The sequence below is a fragment of the Acipenser ruthenus genome, chromosome 7 (genome assembly GCF_902713425.1).
Source record: "Acipenser ruthenus chromosome 7, fAciRut3.2 maternal haplotype, whole genome shotgun sequence".
Classification (NCBI taxonomy): Eukaryota; Metazoa; Chordata; class Actinopteri; order Acipenseriformes; family Acipenseridae; genus Acipenser; species Acipenser ruthenus.
The window spans coordinates 50,532,458-50,549,145 of NC_081195.1; the positions used below are offsets into that span (position 1 = coordinate 50,532,458).

At 34.9% G+C, this 16,688-nt stretch overlaps 2 protein-coding genes across 5 annotated transcripts in view; one reads left to right on the forward strand and one right to left on the reverse strand.

Annotated features, from left to right (window-relative positions):
* Positions 1-783, forward strand: part of cog5 (component of oligomeric golgi complex 5) — a 100,604-nt gene extending 99,821 nt beyond the window's left edge. Inside the window, exon 22 of the mRNA XM_034024226.3 lies at positions 295-783. Within this exon, the coding sequence (XP_033880117.1) occupies positions 295-409 (115 nt within the window). The 3' untranslated portion in view covers positions 410-783. The remainder of the gene's footprint in view (positions 1-294) is intronic.
* A 1,714-nt stretch (positions 784-2,497) lies between these two features.
* LOC117415965 (HMG box-containing protein 1-like) lies at positions 2,498-14,336 on the reverse strand. 4 transcript variants are annotated; one of them, XM_034026945.3, is made up of 11 exons: positions 14,241-14,336; positions 12,338-12,530; positions 11,796-12,027; positions 11,476-11,608; positions 11,220-11,331; positions 6,856-6,974; positions 5,883-6,039; positions 5,474-5,618; positions 4,717-5,019; positions 3,692-3,833; positions 2,498-3,291 (listed from the first exon to the last, which is right to left on the reverse strand). In XM_034026945.3, exons 1-11 carry the CDS (start codon positions 14,253-14,255, stop codon positions 3,274-3,276), a joined length of 1,569 nt encoding a protein of 522 aa, XP_033882836.1. In that variant the 5' UTR covers positions 14,256-14,336; the 3' UTR covers positions 2,498-3,273. The 4 variants fall into 4 exon arrangements, with proteins under 4 accessions (XP_033882836.1, XP_058883200.1, XP_058883201.1 ...); XM_059027217.1 differs by lacking the exon at positions 14,241-14,336 and adding exons at positions 12,916-12,961; positions 13,678-14,214 and having other exon boundaries at positions 2,498-3,833; XM_059027218.1 differs by lacking the exon at positions 14,241-14,336 and adding an exon at positions 13,678-14,214 and having other exon boundaries at positions 2,498-3,833.
* Positions 14,337-16,688: the final 2,352 nt, after the last annotated feature.

Sequence of the window (16,688 nt, forward strand, 5' to 3'; positions counted from 1 at the left end):
GCTGCTGTAACCTTGCGCAAGGTACTTTACCTAGATTGCTCCAGTAAAAACCCAACTGTATAAATGAGTAATTGTATGTAAAAATAATGTGATATCGTGTAACAATTGTAAGTCGCCCTGGATAAGGGTGTCAGCTAAGAAATAAATAATAATAATAATAATAATAATAATAAATAATAATAATAATAACACAAGCCTTATATGGGTTTTATCTATCAATTCTTTTGAAAGCAGTTTGAAAAAAAAAAAAAATTGTGACTGTATCTATGTATTCATTCATTTGCTCTTTTTCAGGGGAGCCCTGGAGGCCTATGTGCAGTCTGTGCGAGCCAGAGAAGGGAAGGAGTTTGCGCCCGTTTATCCAATTATGCTACAGCTTCTCCAGAAAGCTATGTCTCTGGTTCAGTGAGAGATTTTGTGATCCTGTAAATATGCCTTGGTTAAATTTGTGTTGATATAATTAAGGGGATGGTATTTCCTGATACAGATTGCATTTCATGTATTTTTACTGAGCGTAGCAAAATAGCTGTAGAATTGATTCATTATGTTGACCTAATATTGTAACACTGTTCAGCTATATTAGACATGTATTTTTAATTGAAGTGTCATCTCTAATTTTAGTGACCTGGCTTTCAAACATTTGATTTAGCTATCTCACTGTGTATCTGTGAGTCAGTGTTTATGTTAAAGATTTAAGAAATTGAATTCCAAATTTAAAAATAAAACAACAAATTTGTAAGGGTTTTGGCAATAAAAAAAATAAAATGCTAATGTGAAAGTTGACCTAGATAAAAATGCTTCTTTTTTATTCCTGTTGACATTTCTCAGTTCTGTTCTCAGATTTTCATTTGAATACAATCAGATACAGCATACTTGTTAATCCTTAGTTCTGTATTAAGTTGAATACTCACAGTACAGTACCATCTGACTACAGATCATCTCCAACACTGTACTGTCGTATTATCTTATACCAACTGCAAAGAAAAAACAGAAGCAACAAAGTTCCAGATCAGCTGATTGCCAACTTTAGTACAGACCTCAGGGTTAAACAGAGTTCTTCTTTGTGTATGGGGAGTGCAGGAGGGGACAGGAAAGGAAGAGATCTGCATTCTTGTACTGCATTTTTCAACTATAGTTTTAAAGCTCTATGATTAAGTGTTTCCTTACATTTCTTCATTATAAATTGTTAATAGATTAACAGTTGACATTATCTTTGAGGTTTAAAATAAAACCTACTTATAATAGGATATTAAGTTACCGTTTCAGTTGTTATATATCCATGTGTCAGTTTAATTTGCCTAAAACACTGTCTGGAGATATTCAGTACCAGTATCACATAAAATACATTTAAATAGTTATAAGAAATAAGACAAGCGAGTCGACCAGACTTATCGTCCTAACATTTATCTAATTTTAGATAGTAATAGTTAAGAATTTACATAAATGTACACTTTTAATCATGTAACATTCATTTTTTTTAAGCATCAGCAGATGGAATTTGAAAAGAATTAATTAATGTCCATGTACTTTTGATTTACAAATTCAGAATTAATTTTAAACGCCATGCTTTATTCAATTGATTTTTTAATGTAATACATTGAAAATATACATACGATTCTATTTGTAACAGCACTTGGTCTAAAAACTCACTGGTCTAACTTGACACCCCTTTTTTACAATCCTTTAGGGACAGTAACTGATGTGTTTGTTGCAATTGAAACATCCTAAAACTTACCTGCAGGCTATCTGGAGGTAGTCAGTTTGTTGCGATTGGCACTATCTTGCAGACTATCATTAGTACTGTCCTCTGTACTAACCACAGGATCATCCAGTTCGTACGCTACTTTTTTGTAGTTCACCAAATGTGCTGGTGGATAGCCCTTGTTTCTCTCTTCACTGCTTTTGTGCATTTTCCTTTTGCTGAATAAAGTTTGTTTGAGGGGAAACAAATCTCCACCTTTGTTTCAGGGCCATATATTGCACTAAATGTGTTTTTATATCCCCCAAACAAATTCATTCACAGTAAAGGGATTACAAAAGAGCAGTGATTATTATAATATTACATTTAATAAATATTATTATTAGTTTATTTAGCAGAGGCCTTTATCCAAGGCAACTTACAGAGACTAGGGTGTGTGAACTATGCATCAGCTGCAGAGTCACTTACAATTACGTCTCACCCCAAAGATGGAGCACAAGGAGGTTAAGTGACTTGCTCAGGGTCACACAATGAGTCAGTGGCTCAGGTGGGATTTGAACCGGGGACCTCCTGGTTACAAGCCCGTTTCTTTAACCACTGGACCACACAGCCTCCTAAATAAATATGTATTTTTACTTGTGTAATTTTATGATACTACTTTTTTTAATCCAGTACTTATACTTTAATATAAGCTAGTTTGTCAATTCTGAATATACTTTTGCGTAAATATTTTGTCACTTCACATACAGTAATGTAACTTTGTTTGACAAGCTGTAAGGTAGGAAAAAAAACCGTGAAAACAGTCAACCAGTTTCAACTTTTATTTATAATATATTTTGTGCAAAAAGTTTGGTGGGGCAACAAATCTTTACAACATTATTGACAAAATGAGTCAAAGGAAATGCAAAGCAGAATACATGCTGTATATTGTAGCTATGATTGTGTTATTGGTAAGTGATTTTTCAGAGATACATTTATTGGTTGTATTAGATACAATAAAGTGCAAAAACACTTAAGGTAAGTCTTCCCCGAAGTGAAATGTGTGCCCACCCCACGCATAGTAAAATATATAGGACACCCACAAAATATATTTGGGAGAAACCCCAGCTACAGATTTAAGATTACATTTTTTTTCCCAACCTGTCATTAAAGGTAAATGCAATAGAATGGTTGTGCAATATGAGAGTTATACAAATATAATTATATAAACAGCTACAATAAAGCATTTAAAAATCCCCCTTTTTTACATTTAAAAGATATTTGTATACAACTCCTTTGCACCTTACATTAGCACCACAGGGTTTCAGTTTTCAAGCCTATAAAAAGTAATTACCTGAAAGGAAAATATAATTTTTTACTTTGGAAGAGTAAGGCATTTCAGTCATTCAAAAATAAGATCTTTAGCATAGTTAGTGACAAATAAATGTTTTTTAAATGTCTCATTAATTAAAAAGCAGATTGTCCCATCAAAGTATACAGACTTGCAGAGACATGGAAAGTTGTCTTATGTCCTTACTTATATCCAGTTCGTATTGCAAATGAAGATTCTGTTAACAACATCCATACCAAAGCGCCTAGTTTTGCTGAGAACCCTGCAGGTAGAAATTATTATAACACAGCCTAAATTCACAATAACAAAGACCTGTATACAATAGAATACTGTTAAAATATCAGATTTGCAAGCAAACGGCCAGGCAGCCTAAAGACTGTTATATGACCATATGTTTGTTAATAACCTACACAGCTTCCCGACTGAGTTCTGCTTACAGCACCAACACAATCTTTTTATATACCCTTGAGTAACAGAAGTATCAACCAACCCATACTTGTATGCTGGTAAGCGGAAGTCAAAGTGTGTCTGGACTGAGCATGTAACAAGCCAGTGCCTGCAGCCTTTTTAAATCCATGTAAGTGAGGTAGTTAGTTTTTATTTGTTTGTATTACAAAGTAGTATTATACTTTATAATACAAGAGCTACCAATTGACACTTACAGAGTTGGTTCGTTTTCTTTTCCAACAATCTGGATTCAAACGCTTCTGTTCTTCTGCCAGTGCCTTGGCTTCCATTGTGTACATCCTCCTTTCCTCATTTTTCATCTTCTTCCACCGATCACCAAGAATCACACTTATGGCTCTGTAACACATATGCTAACATTACTGTACATACAGAAATAATTGCTTACTAGGCTTATACACACATTGTGTATACGTGTATTCATGTCAGAAGTTGTAGTTAACAGTAGAGCTAAAAAAGGACAGCCATTTATATTTTCAGTTTCAGAAATTATACACTATTTTAAAGTCAAATATATTAGCTGAATAATGTTCTGGATCGGGATTTAAGTGTACCGACATGCCAAATTCAAAATAGTGTTCAATTCAAAGTTACTCTGCATTGACATGTATTTCCTGTGGTACGTTACTTTGGACTTGCTCTGTTTTAAATACATCAGCACATTGATCCTGTCTTAACAGTTCTCATCATATACGAGTGGTAACAAGTTTCACAACTGAAAACAAACCAGCTTTCTAACTGAATTCTGATCATTCTGTTTTAAAAGCAGCCACTGTTCTTGGATGTATTATGAAATAAAAAATGCACATCCCATATGCAGCCCAAATTTCCCACCCTAAATTTGAGGAACAAATAAAACATCAAATAAGATGCATTACAAAGATACAACCTCAAATTACGCATGTAATAGCCATTCACACACACACACATTATATATATATATATATAGCAAAGAAATGCTACAAACTATTACGCATATTGAAAATTGGTAAATTAACATGCATATAACAATGAATCTCTCCTAGTCATCCTCAGAGTTGGAAGAGTCCTCTTTTATTACTTTACATCTCCCAGTTGGCGACTTTAATATACCCATCTCTATAATAATTTAAGACGCAGGCCATTTTTGGCAAGAAGAAATTGGTTTAAAAAGTGTGTGTGTGTTGAACTGGAAGGAATACGGTAATTTACAAAAAGGAAACCCAAAATCTGATGTACTCACCTGTTATCCTTCCCTGGGTACATCTGCGTATACTCAACTCTGTATTTTTTTGCAAAGAGCATGAAGGCATTCATTGGTCGTTTGCACTTGTTGACTGTGGCACTGCTGGTTGTCCCTGAGCTGTTACTTTTGTTAGATGTATTATAAAAAGTACAGGATGGCTGGGATGAAGACACAAAGTCTGGGTTTGATTTTTCACAGTCTGGACTGATGGCACCTCCACTGGAAAGGGACGCACGGCGCTGCCGGGCCATGCTGCTCAATACATACACCGCAGAGGAATCCAGAGGGGTGAAGTCATAGCTGGTGCACAAGAACAAAAAGGATTTCATGTAAACCACGTACAGAGCTTTGTCTGCTATAGAAGGCAACACAGGATTGTTTAGATACTGGGACCAACCTAGTTTGTATGTATGAAATGTGAAAAACAAGCTCTCACTGACAGAATAACCATTTTAAACATTTCCAATAAGAAGTGTCAAACCAATTAATTTTTCTAAACATCAGATATGAAAATGGTGGTTATGTGGGTAAAAAAAAAAAATTGAATAGCTGTGGAAATCCCCTAGATTTCCTGTGCATTTCTGGTTTCACTCTGTACACATCTGCTTGTAATTCTATAATTACTCTGGATATGAGAGGGGTGTGTTTAACATGATATATAATGTTTTTGTGAAACCAAAAGGATCATCTTATTTGAGTAACACTGTAAAATACTGCTCAGCATCAATACATCGTACAATTAAATATAACTTACCTCCTGAAAGTGTCAAAAACAACTGAATCATCGAAATTGATAGCACCGGGGTGTCCTGGAGGCAGACATGTATCTCCAACCTGCATCTCATAACAGGGGATTCCATGCTGAACAACTGTGAGGCTCGGATAAAAGGAAGACCAACCTATACAGAAACAACTTCAATCATTTCTAAGCACATCATATGTTCTTACATATACAGTTATAGTAGTACTGTTAAAAAAAAAAAAACCTTGGTATTAACTTTAGACAAACAAGAGGTCATCAATCGATGTTTATGTCATCATGTATAAAGACATCTTTAAGACTTCTGGGGTACATCTGATACATTAAATATTACACTCTACTTTTCCTAATACTGTCATATTTACTTAACTCATTGAGTTACATCATAAGACATTTTGTTTACCTTTACTATTCACAAAAAAGGGATGATCCAAACTGCATTCTGCTGTTAATGCCCCATCTTCTGTTGAGCCAGGGTCAAAAGTCAATTTCAATACCGACTGCCCAAAAGAAACAGTTTCTTCATGTTCCACTAATTTTAGGCCGTCAGAACCATAGCTCTGTAAATTAACAAGCCAAAGAAATATGCATAATATATAGCATTTTCATTACAGGTCAGAACCGCAGTTTGAAGGAATATGTTTCCCTGTGCAGACTTTATCGTACATTCACTGAGCTTCTTTTGTGAACATGTAACAACACTATGTCAGAAAGAGTAATTTAGCAGAACCCCTGCACCACCACCACCACCACCACCACCACCACACCAGGTTCAGTATATGAACAAATTACTCAGAACAATAAATAACTGAACTGCTCTATGCTGCAACTACTAGTCAACATGTTTTGTAGAACACTGACTTCCCACAAAAATAGTCTCCCCCAGTGTTTATAGTATTAGCCAGTTACAGGAATCAAAGACAGAAACATATCAGGCCTTCAAACATATTGCAGAACACTACAAGCAGCTACCCTTGAGTAGACCAAATCAAGACATAAATTCTACTGAGAAAAGTAGACCAAGCAGATTTCTTAAAATTGTGTATTATTTACAAAAGTTGAAAAATGACTCTTAGAAAGTATATATTTGCCAAGGAAAAGTATTATTTAACATATTTGTTAAATAGTTTCAATCTGATTTCTACCTGTAATAGCTAATGCTCTGCTTTTTTGAATGGGAAGGTTGCTTGCAATTTATATTTTTTTCTTTTGACCGGCAATGGGCAAGATTTACTCCCTTAAAGCAGGTGCCAAAATGTACATGCAGAGGTGTTAAAAGCAGCATGAGAAAGGCATGTGTGCGTTAAATAGACTAACCATTATATATAATACCTTTAAACACCTGTGTCACTTAACTCTAAATAATACATATTTACCTTGTTAATGTAATGGTTTTGTGGGTGTCTCTCATCTTCAAACTCATCTTCAGAATCCGCCAGGTCCTCAGCATCCTGCCACTCTATATTATGTCCTTTATGGAAGCGCAAGCGGGTTCCTGAATATCAAAGAATTTTAAAAGAACTTTATACCAGCTTTGCTAAAAATGAACAATGGAGCTCTTGGGATAAGAACTTCTACTGATTCATTTTACTACACATTATATATTAAAAAAAAAAAAACACACTGTGATGAATATCTGCAACACTTGCTTTTTTGGGAAAAATCTAGGAAATAAAATGTGTTTCCATTTAATTCAAATATTCAACCTAGATTTAGGTACCACGTACCAGAAAATACATACTTTGTCAGTAGTAACTAGACTAACTAGGTGGTGCCATTTCGCCATAACTATCAAATAAGATGACCTGAACATATTAACACTTGTTCTAATAACAGTTTCTGCTTAAAATCAGGGGTGGCCAGTTGGTATCACCCAACGCCCGGGACAACAAGATTGTGCTTATCTTTGCCCGTCGGACAAGTAGTTTTTATTTATTTATTTTTCCTATGTTCACTCTGCTGCTAGAAAGGCACTCCGGGTATATTTGTAGAGAGCCACACAAGTTTCTGAGATCTGAATTGCTGAAGTCTAGCACACACACAAACATTTTAAAAAGTGTTTATGTCCCACCCCTATTACTTCTGATTGGCTAGCTGTGGAAGAAGCTGATCTTCTGTTTGTTCTATTGGCCTCTGTCAAGACACACGCTAATCTTTTAAACTTAAGGTATTATTTATGTTTTTTGTAAATGATCAAATAAGTGATCCTGCTTTCTTAATACATGAACCTGACATTTAAATGCAGCAACATGTATTTTGGCAAGAACAGTGAATGTTTTCTATTGCTGTTCTGCTGCTGCTCAAGCATGACAGGATCTGTAAGAAGTTGTATTTAAAATTGTCCCTACTGGGAATGCAGACCTGCCAACCTTGACATTTTTTTTTTTGAGTAGCACTTGAGTAGCGGACATCTCGGGGGGGGGGTCCAGGGGTTCCCCCCCAAAATTGTTTTAGGGTATAAAACAGCTAAATGCTACACTCTGGTAAGTTTTGAGTATGACATTTTCAGTAAAAAAAAAAATAATTAATGAGATTAGCTATGATTGTTTCAGTTTAAATTTAATTTTGTTTACCTTAGTATAGATGAAACCTTTTTAATTTATACCAACTGAAAATTATTTCAAGTACAGAAAATAGCCATTTTTGTAGTATGTTTGTATTTTATTTACTGTCAAAACATAACAAATTGAAATGTATAAGCTTCTAAAAACAGAGAAACAAAGCACTTTCAAAAAAGGAAAAAAAAACTTGTAAACAGTCACTGAGTCAGCACCAAATGTAATAGCTATCCACAAAGTGAGTTGTTTGGAACAGAAAGGAATCCAACAGGTCAAACTGCACTTTCAGATCTGGAATGTTTAGCTTCATAGGTGGCTGACTTGGCTTTCCTGAGCAAGGTGTCACTAAAGGTTTGTGTTCGCTGACATCATGACTGTGCGTTACCAGTGAACTTAGCATGTCTGTGCTCAGGCTGGCTCTGTGTTGGGTTTTGTTTTTGACAGTCAGCGTTACTGTGGAAGATGCCCAAAATGCCTAGCGCGGTAACATTACAGTAATGCCCGATTCTTTTGTTCTGGACAGAAATATAACGTTTCCTTCTACAGGATTCCTGCTGATCCAGACATGAGGGTAAAATGGATTTCAGCGATTAAAAGAGATTAAAAAAAACCAAAAAGACTGGACCCATTCGTTTGTAGTGAGCGCTTCATAAAAAGTTAATATCAGTAAGCATATATTGGTAGTTCTGATATTACGTTATTATTAGTAGTAGTATTTCGTCCCACTTTAACACGCTTACTTGTATGGCCGTTTTTTTCATAAATATTTAGCTTCAGTTCAACAGGATTACACTTACGCGGGTCAGTGATTCTCAGTCCTTACATAAAAAAAGTATTTTACCCTTAACAAAATCCATAATGCTACATTAATGATCTTAATGAACTTCAATATAAAAGCACAAACCAGCCATTTCTAACTTGTTTAAAGCACAATGAACCAGCATTTATCTACAATGTAATTGTACGCTACTTGCAAAATAAACAGAAGCCTTATGTACCTTTACCACATTAACAATGTTAATGCTGTGCTCATTTTAATAAAATTGAATTTTACTGACATCCCTGTATGGTAACAAGCGTTTGTGAAAAACGGGGCAACGAGCCAAAAACAGAATATTAAACTTAAATATTGTACTATATTATTATAATAAATGTTTGTACTTACTCCCTCGCCATTTTCGTAAATCCTCATTCAGCTGTGTATTTTCTTTTCATGCGCTGCAGTTATCTAAACCGAGCACGTTTTTTTTTTTTTTTTTAACGCAAGTGGGTTTTTTCCCCCCCAGACAAAAATGAATGCATAACTAATGCATTAATTAAAAAACAAAGGTATCGTGCCAGTTTGAAATAAATAACACTATGTAACACAAGTTTTGTTCCTGGGTAGTAAGTGTTATTTCCTAATTGCTTATGCCTCAAAAGTATAGAAAATGGCTATTATTCCCCACAAACTTTGCTTTTGTGACCAGGACAGTGATATTTTGAAATGTACCTATTTCCAATGAGAAAACAGGCGAATTTGTGTCTTTTCGTCAGAAAAAACAACATATGAATCAAAATTAACATGTATTTATACTAAAGTAATACAAAAATGACTACAGAAGATTTAGAAGTGAGTAGTTTTTCGAGATTTACAATTATACTGTAAATCACTTTCACGAATCATCCCCCAAATGTAGTCTCCCATCATGTTCTCGTTATACTGTCCTTGGTAGCGGCGTTCAAAGTCCAGTATATCCTGGTGGAAGCGCTCGCCTTGCTCCTCCAAGTACGCTCCCATTTTCTCCTTGAATTTATCAAGATGAGCATCAAGGATATGGACTTTGAGGGACATCCTACAGCCCATTGTGCCGTAGTTCCTCACCAGAGTCTCAACCAGCTCCACATAGTTTTCGGCCTTGTGATTGCCCAGGAAGTCCCGAACCACTGCGACAAAGCTGTTCCAAGCCGCTTTCTCCTTACTAGTGAGCTTCTTGGGGAATTCATTGCACTCCAGGATCTTCTTTATCTGTGGTCCAACGAAGACACCAGCTTTGACCTTTGTCTCAGACAGCTTAGGGAAGAAGTCTTGAAGGTACTTGAACGCTGCCGACTCCTTATCTAGAGCTCTGACAAATTGTTTCATAAGGCCCAATTTGATGTGCAGTGGTGGCATCAGCACCTTCCGGGGGTCCACCAGTGGCTCCCACTTGATGTTGTTCCTCCCCACAGAGAACTCAGTCCGCTGTGGCCAGTCCCGCCTGTGGTAGTGCACCTTGGTGTCCCTGCTGTCCAAAGGCAAAGATAGCAGGGAAACTTGGTAAAACCACCTTGGAGACCCATCAGGAATGCCACCATTTTGAAGTCTCCTATGACCTTGACGCCATCTCAGAAAAATGCAGCTATGTATCCACTTAGGCAGCTGGAACTAAACTGAACTGGTGGGCTTAAGGCCCCTGTATTTATACTACTATTTATATTACTGGAAAGTTCTAGAAAGTTCTAGAAGTTACTTCAAGTTTACTCAGCACTGAATCTATCTGGAATGTTCTAGAAAATAGGTAAATTTCAAAATATCGCTGTCCTGGTGACAAAAGCAAAGTTTGTAGGGAATAGCCATTTTCTATACTTTTGAGGCATAAGCAATTAGGAAATAACACTTACTACCCAGGAACAAAAAAAAAAAAAATGTGTTACACAGTGTAATTTCCTCAAGTCACAGTACTTCACACTCCCTCCACTGTTTCCGAAACTGGCAGTTGAAACACAAGCGAGTCAGCTCAACAAAGCCTGATAGGCTACAGTAGAATGGCAGTGATTATACAAAAAAACTGGGTGGTAGGAATATCTGTCAGTCAACACAACTTTTTTTTTTGTTTTGTTTTAAACGGAGGTCGTCAACTAAACTCAAAAGCTGATTGGTTATTCTATCACGTAACTAAACTCAAAACCTGATTGTTTAATCTATCTTGCCGGCCTAAGGCCGGCCCTGACGTTAGATGCAACACTTTCTCTAACTACAGGCAACATCATAGACGATGAGCGAAATATGGATTACGTATTATTGCATATCATCTCAACTCAATACCAACTCAAAATGCGTAGCGGATACGCAAAATGCGTAGAGGTTATATTGAGATCATCGTTTATATAACAATGTACAGACTTATATCCAGAGCATGCTCTCTAGGAAAGGCTGTTACCTTTTAAAAAGCAATGCCAGGCAGTCGAGGGCCATGAGTGGGACCAACCTAGCTCATCGTCGTCTGAAAGTGAAGACATGCAAAAAATGCCAGACTCTGATTCGCTGTTTGCCTGAAGTATAAAAAGAAGGCAAGCATTAAGACTAAAACTCATGGATGGATGCAGTAATTATATCAATGACAATGACAACCCTATATATATATATATATATATATATATATATATATATATATATAAAAAAATGCAGTTGCATACCCGTTCATGCTTAACTACAGCCCGTTCTTTCCAGCGGGTCTCCGAGAAACTTGGCTCGCTGTTTGAAGTGGATGGAGGAGGACGAGCATAGGAATGTAAACTTTTGCTTGTTGCTATTATGTGTACAGGAGATCTGCATAATAAAATAAAAATATATATTTATCTGCAAGAATATTAATAATTTGCATCATAAAAAAAACATTTACTTTACACTCACTTTAATTTAAATGCTACTAAGGAATAAAAAAACAAATGTGAAAGTTACAAATATCTGTATCCACTTAAAGTTGATATTTATAAGACTTGAGAAATGAAAGCACCTGTTGTAAAATGTGCACTGCATAAGAGGACTCTGTGGACTGGTGGCTATATTGGCCAGTTCAGTCAGCCAGTTCGTGCCATTGTTTAGAGAGCCTGCATTGTCTGATGAGCTTGATGTATGTGGATTCCAAATAGTCCTTGGGCGCTCCTGATGAGACAATCCAGCACCGAGCTGAAATACTTTAGGTGAGGCTGCATCTTCCTGTACAGCTTGCAATTCAGGAAGGTCATCTATAAAACAAACGCTGTATTGAATCCATCTGCACTTGGTTGCAAACACACAAACAAACAATGTGATAACAACAGACTTAAATCATTTGGAAATTACGTTACTTCTAGCACTACTGGGCGCGAATTTCTCACTTGTGCATACGTATATATTTTTTTTGTATGACTAGTGTGATGTTTACTTTTATTTGTTGTTTCTATTGTTCTAGAACACACATACGTTATATACATTATATATATATATATATATATATATATATATATATATATAATTTTGGTAAAATCATAAATTCCAGCTAGTGTTATTGTTTACCATACTCCATACGATTCTCACTGGGGGGATATCCAGGTGAAGACGGGAGGTCTTCATCACACTTCAGCATCTCAAAAGTGTCATCCATTCCTGAAACACTCTTATCCACCAGCAACTGAACTTTCTGCACACTGCTGGGCACTGGTTTTGTCTTCACTTCCCACACCATATTATGCCATTTCACTTGATCCGACTTAAAAATAAAAAAAATAAAATAAAAGTATTTTTGTTCAATTAAAACGTTTATTAAGGGTGGGTTTTAGTGTCAAAACTACTACAAAACTGCTCACTAAAATAAATAAATACATGTTCTCTGTATGGCAGTAGCCCAATGTATTCCCCAACAAGGGCATAAATCACATATTACAAGTGTGACTCAATACAAAATTCACTATGACATCCATCCACAGCACATATTTAATAGTTTCTGGCAACAAGTACCCATGCAAAGTGTCATTAAAATCAAAAACGCAGGTCTCAAGATTTAGCCTTTAATAGCTCAGCCATCAGAATCTGCAACTCTGGGATAACAATGAGAATGTACCTCAAGAAAAAACTAAGAAAAACATAAACTTAACTGCAGAGAATGCCAAAAGAATCGCTGGTCGGCACGAACTTCTAAATCTTTGAAATAAACAGTTTAACAGGAAAAGACCACAAATTATTTATGTAATATAGCCGTTAAAATTATTACAAAGTAGGAATGTGTAAACTATCAATACATTGATAACTTGTCTTCCGTTAAAATGTAAATTTTGTTTTTATCATTTCGTAAGTCACATACATTATGCAAACGTATAGTCTAGCATTTCCTATAATCTTACACCATAATGGCAGCATATGTCTTAAAAAAAAATGTACGTGAATTAATGCTTTGAAAAGTTAAGTTTAACATTAAACATTAAAATAATACGTCATTAAAGCTTATCAAAATATTTCAAACATTGACCATCTTTATTCTTTGTATTCTCTTTCGCCATTTCTTAAATGCCATCATGTGACTTCTTGCATGCGAGCCTTGTTTGTAAACTTTAAGACTTGACGCATGCGCTCCAGTGCCCATTCATTCTGAACTGCGTAACAAAAACTGATCAATAACAAATAGGATTCATTTAAAGAAGATTAGTTACTAATAATTAAGTGGAATCTTTTTTTTTTTAAGAAAAAAAAATTAAATATATTATTAATATACATATTTTAGTATACATTTAAAAGCACAAATCTGAACTTCTTATTGAAAATAAATAAATACGAATAAACGGATGTTATACTTAAATATAACTAAATACAAAAGCAGCCATACATTACACAATTTCCAAATAATATCGTATTTTACTAACCTTACACTAACGACAGTAACATACGGTCAATATGTATTTTCGTTGTGGAAATAAATAAATAAATAAATAAATAAATAAATAAATAAAGACAGCTGTCGACAAAATCTTTTCCCCCCTCCCTTGAGAATGCAAACTAAAAATATCCCTGACCTTTTCCAACTTTGAAAGAAAGTTCAGTTATTGTGAACTACACTACACAATAAAAGTTAGTGTGTATACAACAAACAATTTCAGAATCTGTATTAGGTAAGATTTGAAAACTATAAAACTGAGAATGTCAGTAAGTTTGGACATGGTGACCGTCGACCTGTCAAAATGGTGAAATGAATGAATCTAAAAAAAAAACGTCACAGACAGACAAGTCCACTGCTAACCTAAACAAACTCTCACAAAAACAAGTCACGATTAAATATATAATTCAGAGGATGTCACTCGCAATCCATCCATGCGACGGCATGCTCTCAATTCAATCTCTCCTTGACAAAACGAATATTTTGAGTTTATTGCTCATTTCAAAGCGTATATTCAATCTTTTGTTTCTTCTATGAAAGTTCCTCACTTACCAACCCCGTCGCCATTACCGAGTATATCCAGTATTCTTTAAAGGGGTGGGAGTTATCGTTTGTTAGACACGAAACCTAAATGGTCAAAAACGAAATGTCAATACAACAAAACACTTTCCTACTGGCTAAATGGGTTGCAGGAGTGGGTAGCATCTGTTTGTGTTTAACACATCATTTCTATTGGTTGTCCAATACGTCATTCACCTTCGCGATGCTGTTATTTTTCCGATATCTGGTTGTAGTTTCTTTATCTTGTAGCACCGCTAGAGTACTGTAATAAAGAGAACTAATAAACTACATCTCCCCGAGTACTGTGCCACACAAGTAAACAATGAAATATCAAACACGTGAATAAAGGTGTTTGGTTTTTGCATGCAAACTAACTGCGTCATGTGTTAGTTATTGTTTGTCAAATCTAAGTAAATTGCTATTATTTTCTCATATTTAAATGTGCAGTTAAGAAAGGAAATATTGAAATTTGAAAAAATACTTTGAAAGAATGTTATTTTGCATTGGAATCGTTCTCGTTTCAAACTGTAATATGTTTCTGGTTACACTACCAATATAATACCAATATCACCTACTATATATTAATGGTACAGTACTAGTACAGCACCTATTATTGTATGTACAATAGTACTTGGTACTAAACAGAATCTAATGATGTTGGAAGTGTAATGTTCTAGGTAGCAGTGCTTTTCATTGAGATAGATATGGTATTAACAAATTAATTCAACACCCCACCTGTCAAGCAAGTCTACTGTGTCTGCTTTGTAGCTCAATATTCAAGCAACGTGTGTGTTTTTACCTACTTTGGTTTCCTGGCATGCAACATTGGGTTAAAATAAAACTATAAACAAATAGTAAATACTCATAATAGTAAAAATGCAAATCTGGTTTAGTATAACAGCAATTAAATAAACCAAGTAAATGTACTGCATGCAATCATTCTCTTGCACAATGAATTTCACACAGCTGCATCAAAAAATGGTTAGAAGTGTGACACACGTGCTTACTTAGTAACTGTTTATCTGCTTAACAGAAGAATTATGATAAGAAAAAACCCAGGATACACGGTTTAATTCAAGGGCCCAGGTTTCAAAACATCTGTGATGGTCTACAGTACACATGTTGATATTACTGTATTTAAACTGCAAGGTATACATTTGTATAATAGATGGCTGTGAATTAAATATAAAGTAATTTCATATAATTAGTTTGGTTATTGATGTTTGTGGACACGGAAATGAAAAAAATAACACATATACAAACTCTAAGCTAGTAATAAGGTGAAGAAAGTGGCAATTACAGCTGAAAAACTGCCTCCTTGAAGTCTCCTCTACACATATCACCTTAAAAAAACAAAAAAAGAAATGACACTGATAGCTACGATAATCATCAACTGCTATGTCACACAAATGTAATAGAAATGTTTCTAGATACACAGGAATAACTACATGAATATGTATTTATTTTATATAAAACTGTCATTTATTTTTTAAGGAAAAGTCAAATATAACCAACAATACTGAAAATATTCTGGCATTCAAAGCCTTCAGCTGTTTAAGCTGTAATACAAGAAATGAACTGCAGTTTAACTAAGTCAACGCTAAGCTAGTGCAAAAAAAAGTTATTACTGAATCTATCATACAAGAACAGATGAATGCACAATTTTGTTGAACACATTGTTTCCTGTATAACAGATGCAACTAAGTTAAACTGGTGTAACGATTTACATACTGAACTTTATAATGACTATTACAAATATAACATGAAACATGAAAAAGTACCGATGTGCACAACATTGAGAATATATTACTGATGTAAGATTTTCATTTAAAACAGTGGTAAGGGAATGCTTTAACTTTCTGAAGCTGTATCTAGGATGCTGGTTCTATTTGGAAGTGGCAGTCACCATTTAGAATATTTTAAATAACTATGGACTTGATAGTGATGCCATTTGCTATTACCCATTAGGTTATTTTAATTTCTGCTGTGACACAAAGAAGTCTAAAAAACAATGTTATTTTTCCAAAAAGCCTTCTATCATTCCTTTTAATTCTTGTTCACATGAGACACTGGTAGTTTTTTAAATTTTGCATCCCTCGTGTACAACTTTTGTTCATGCTTCCACCACAAAATACCTAGTAATACATTGGAACAAAAAGCAGGGTCCAATACAAACTAAAAAGAAAAAATTAAATAAAACAAATTATGCCTTTAATGAACAGCAATGACAGAAGAGCGCTTTGTAAGAGATGCCCTTTGTTACTATTCAATTTTAATTTAAAGTTGTGTGGTAATAATGTAATATTAAATAAGAATACTGAAGTGGGTTAAATCATTATCTCAAAACTGACCCAAAAAACGGAGTGTTTGACAGAAGAATATAGGCCTATTAAAGTAATTGTAGCTAACAAAACAATCCCATAAATCATAGCCATTTTG

What these genes read in the sequence shown, in the direction of transcription:
- LOC117415965 (XM_034026945.3), bottom strand. An exon ending in TGAGAATCGTATGGAGTATG is followed by an intron (nt 12,028 to 12,337) that starts GTAAACAATAAC and finishes TTTGTTTTATAG; the next exon opens with ATGACCTTCCTGAATTGCAA. An exon ending in CTGTAGTTAAGCATGAACGG is followed by an intron (nt 11,332 to 11,475) that starts GTATGCAACTGC and finishes TTTATACTTCAG; the next exon opens with GCAAACAGCGAATCAGAGTC.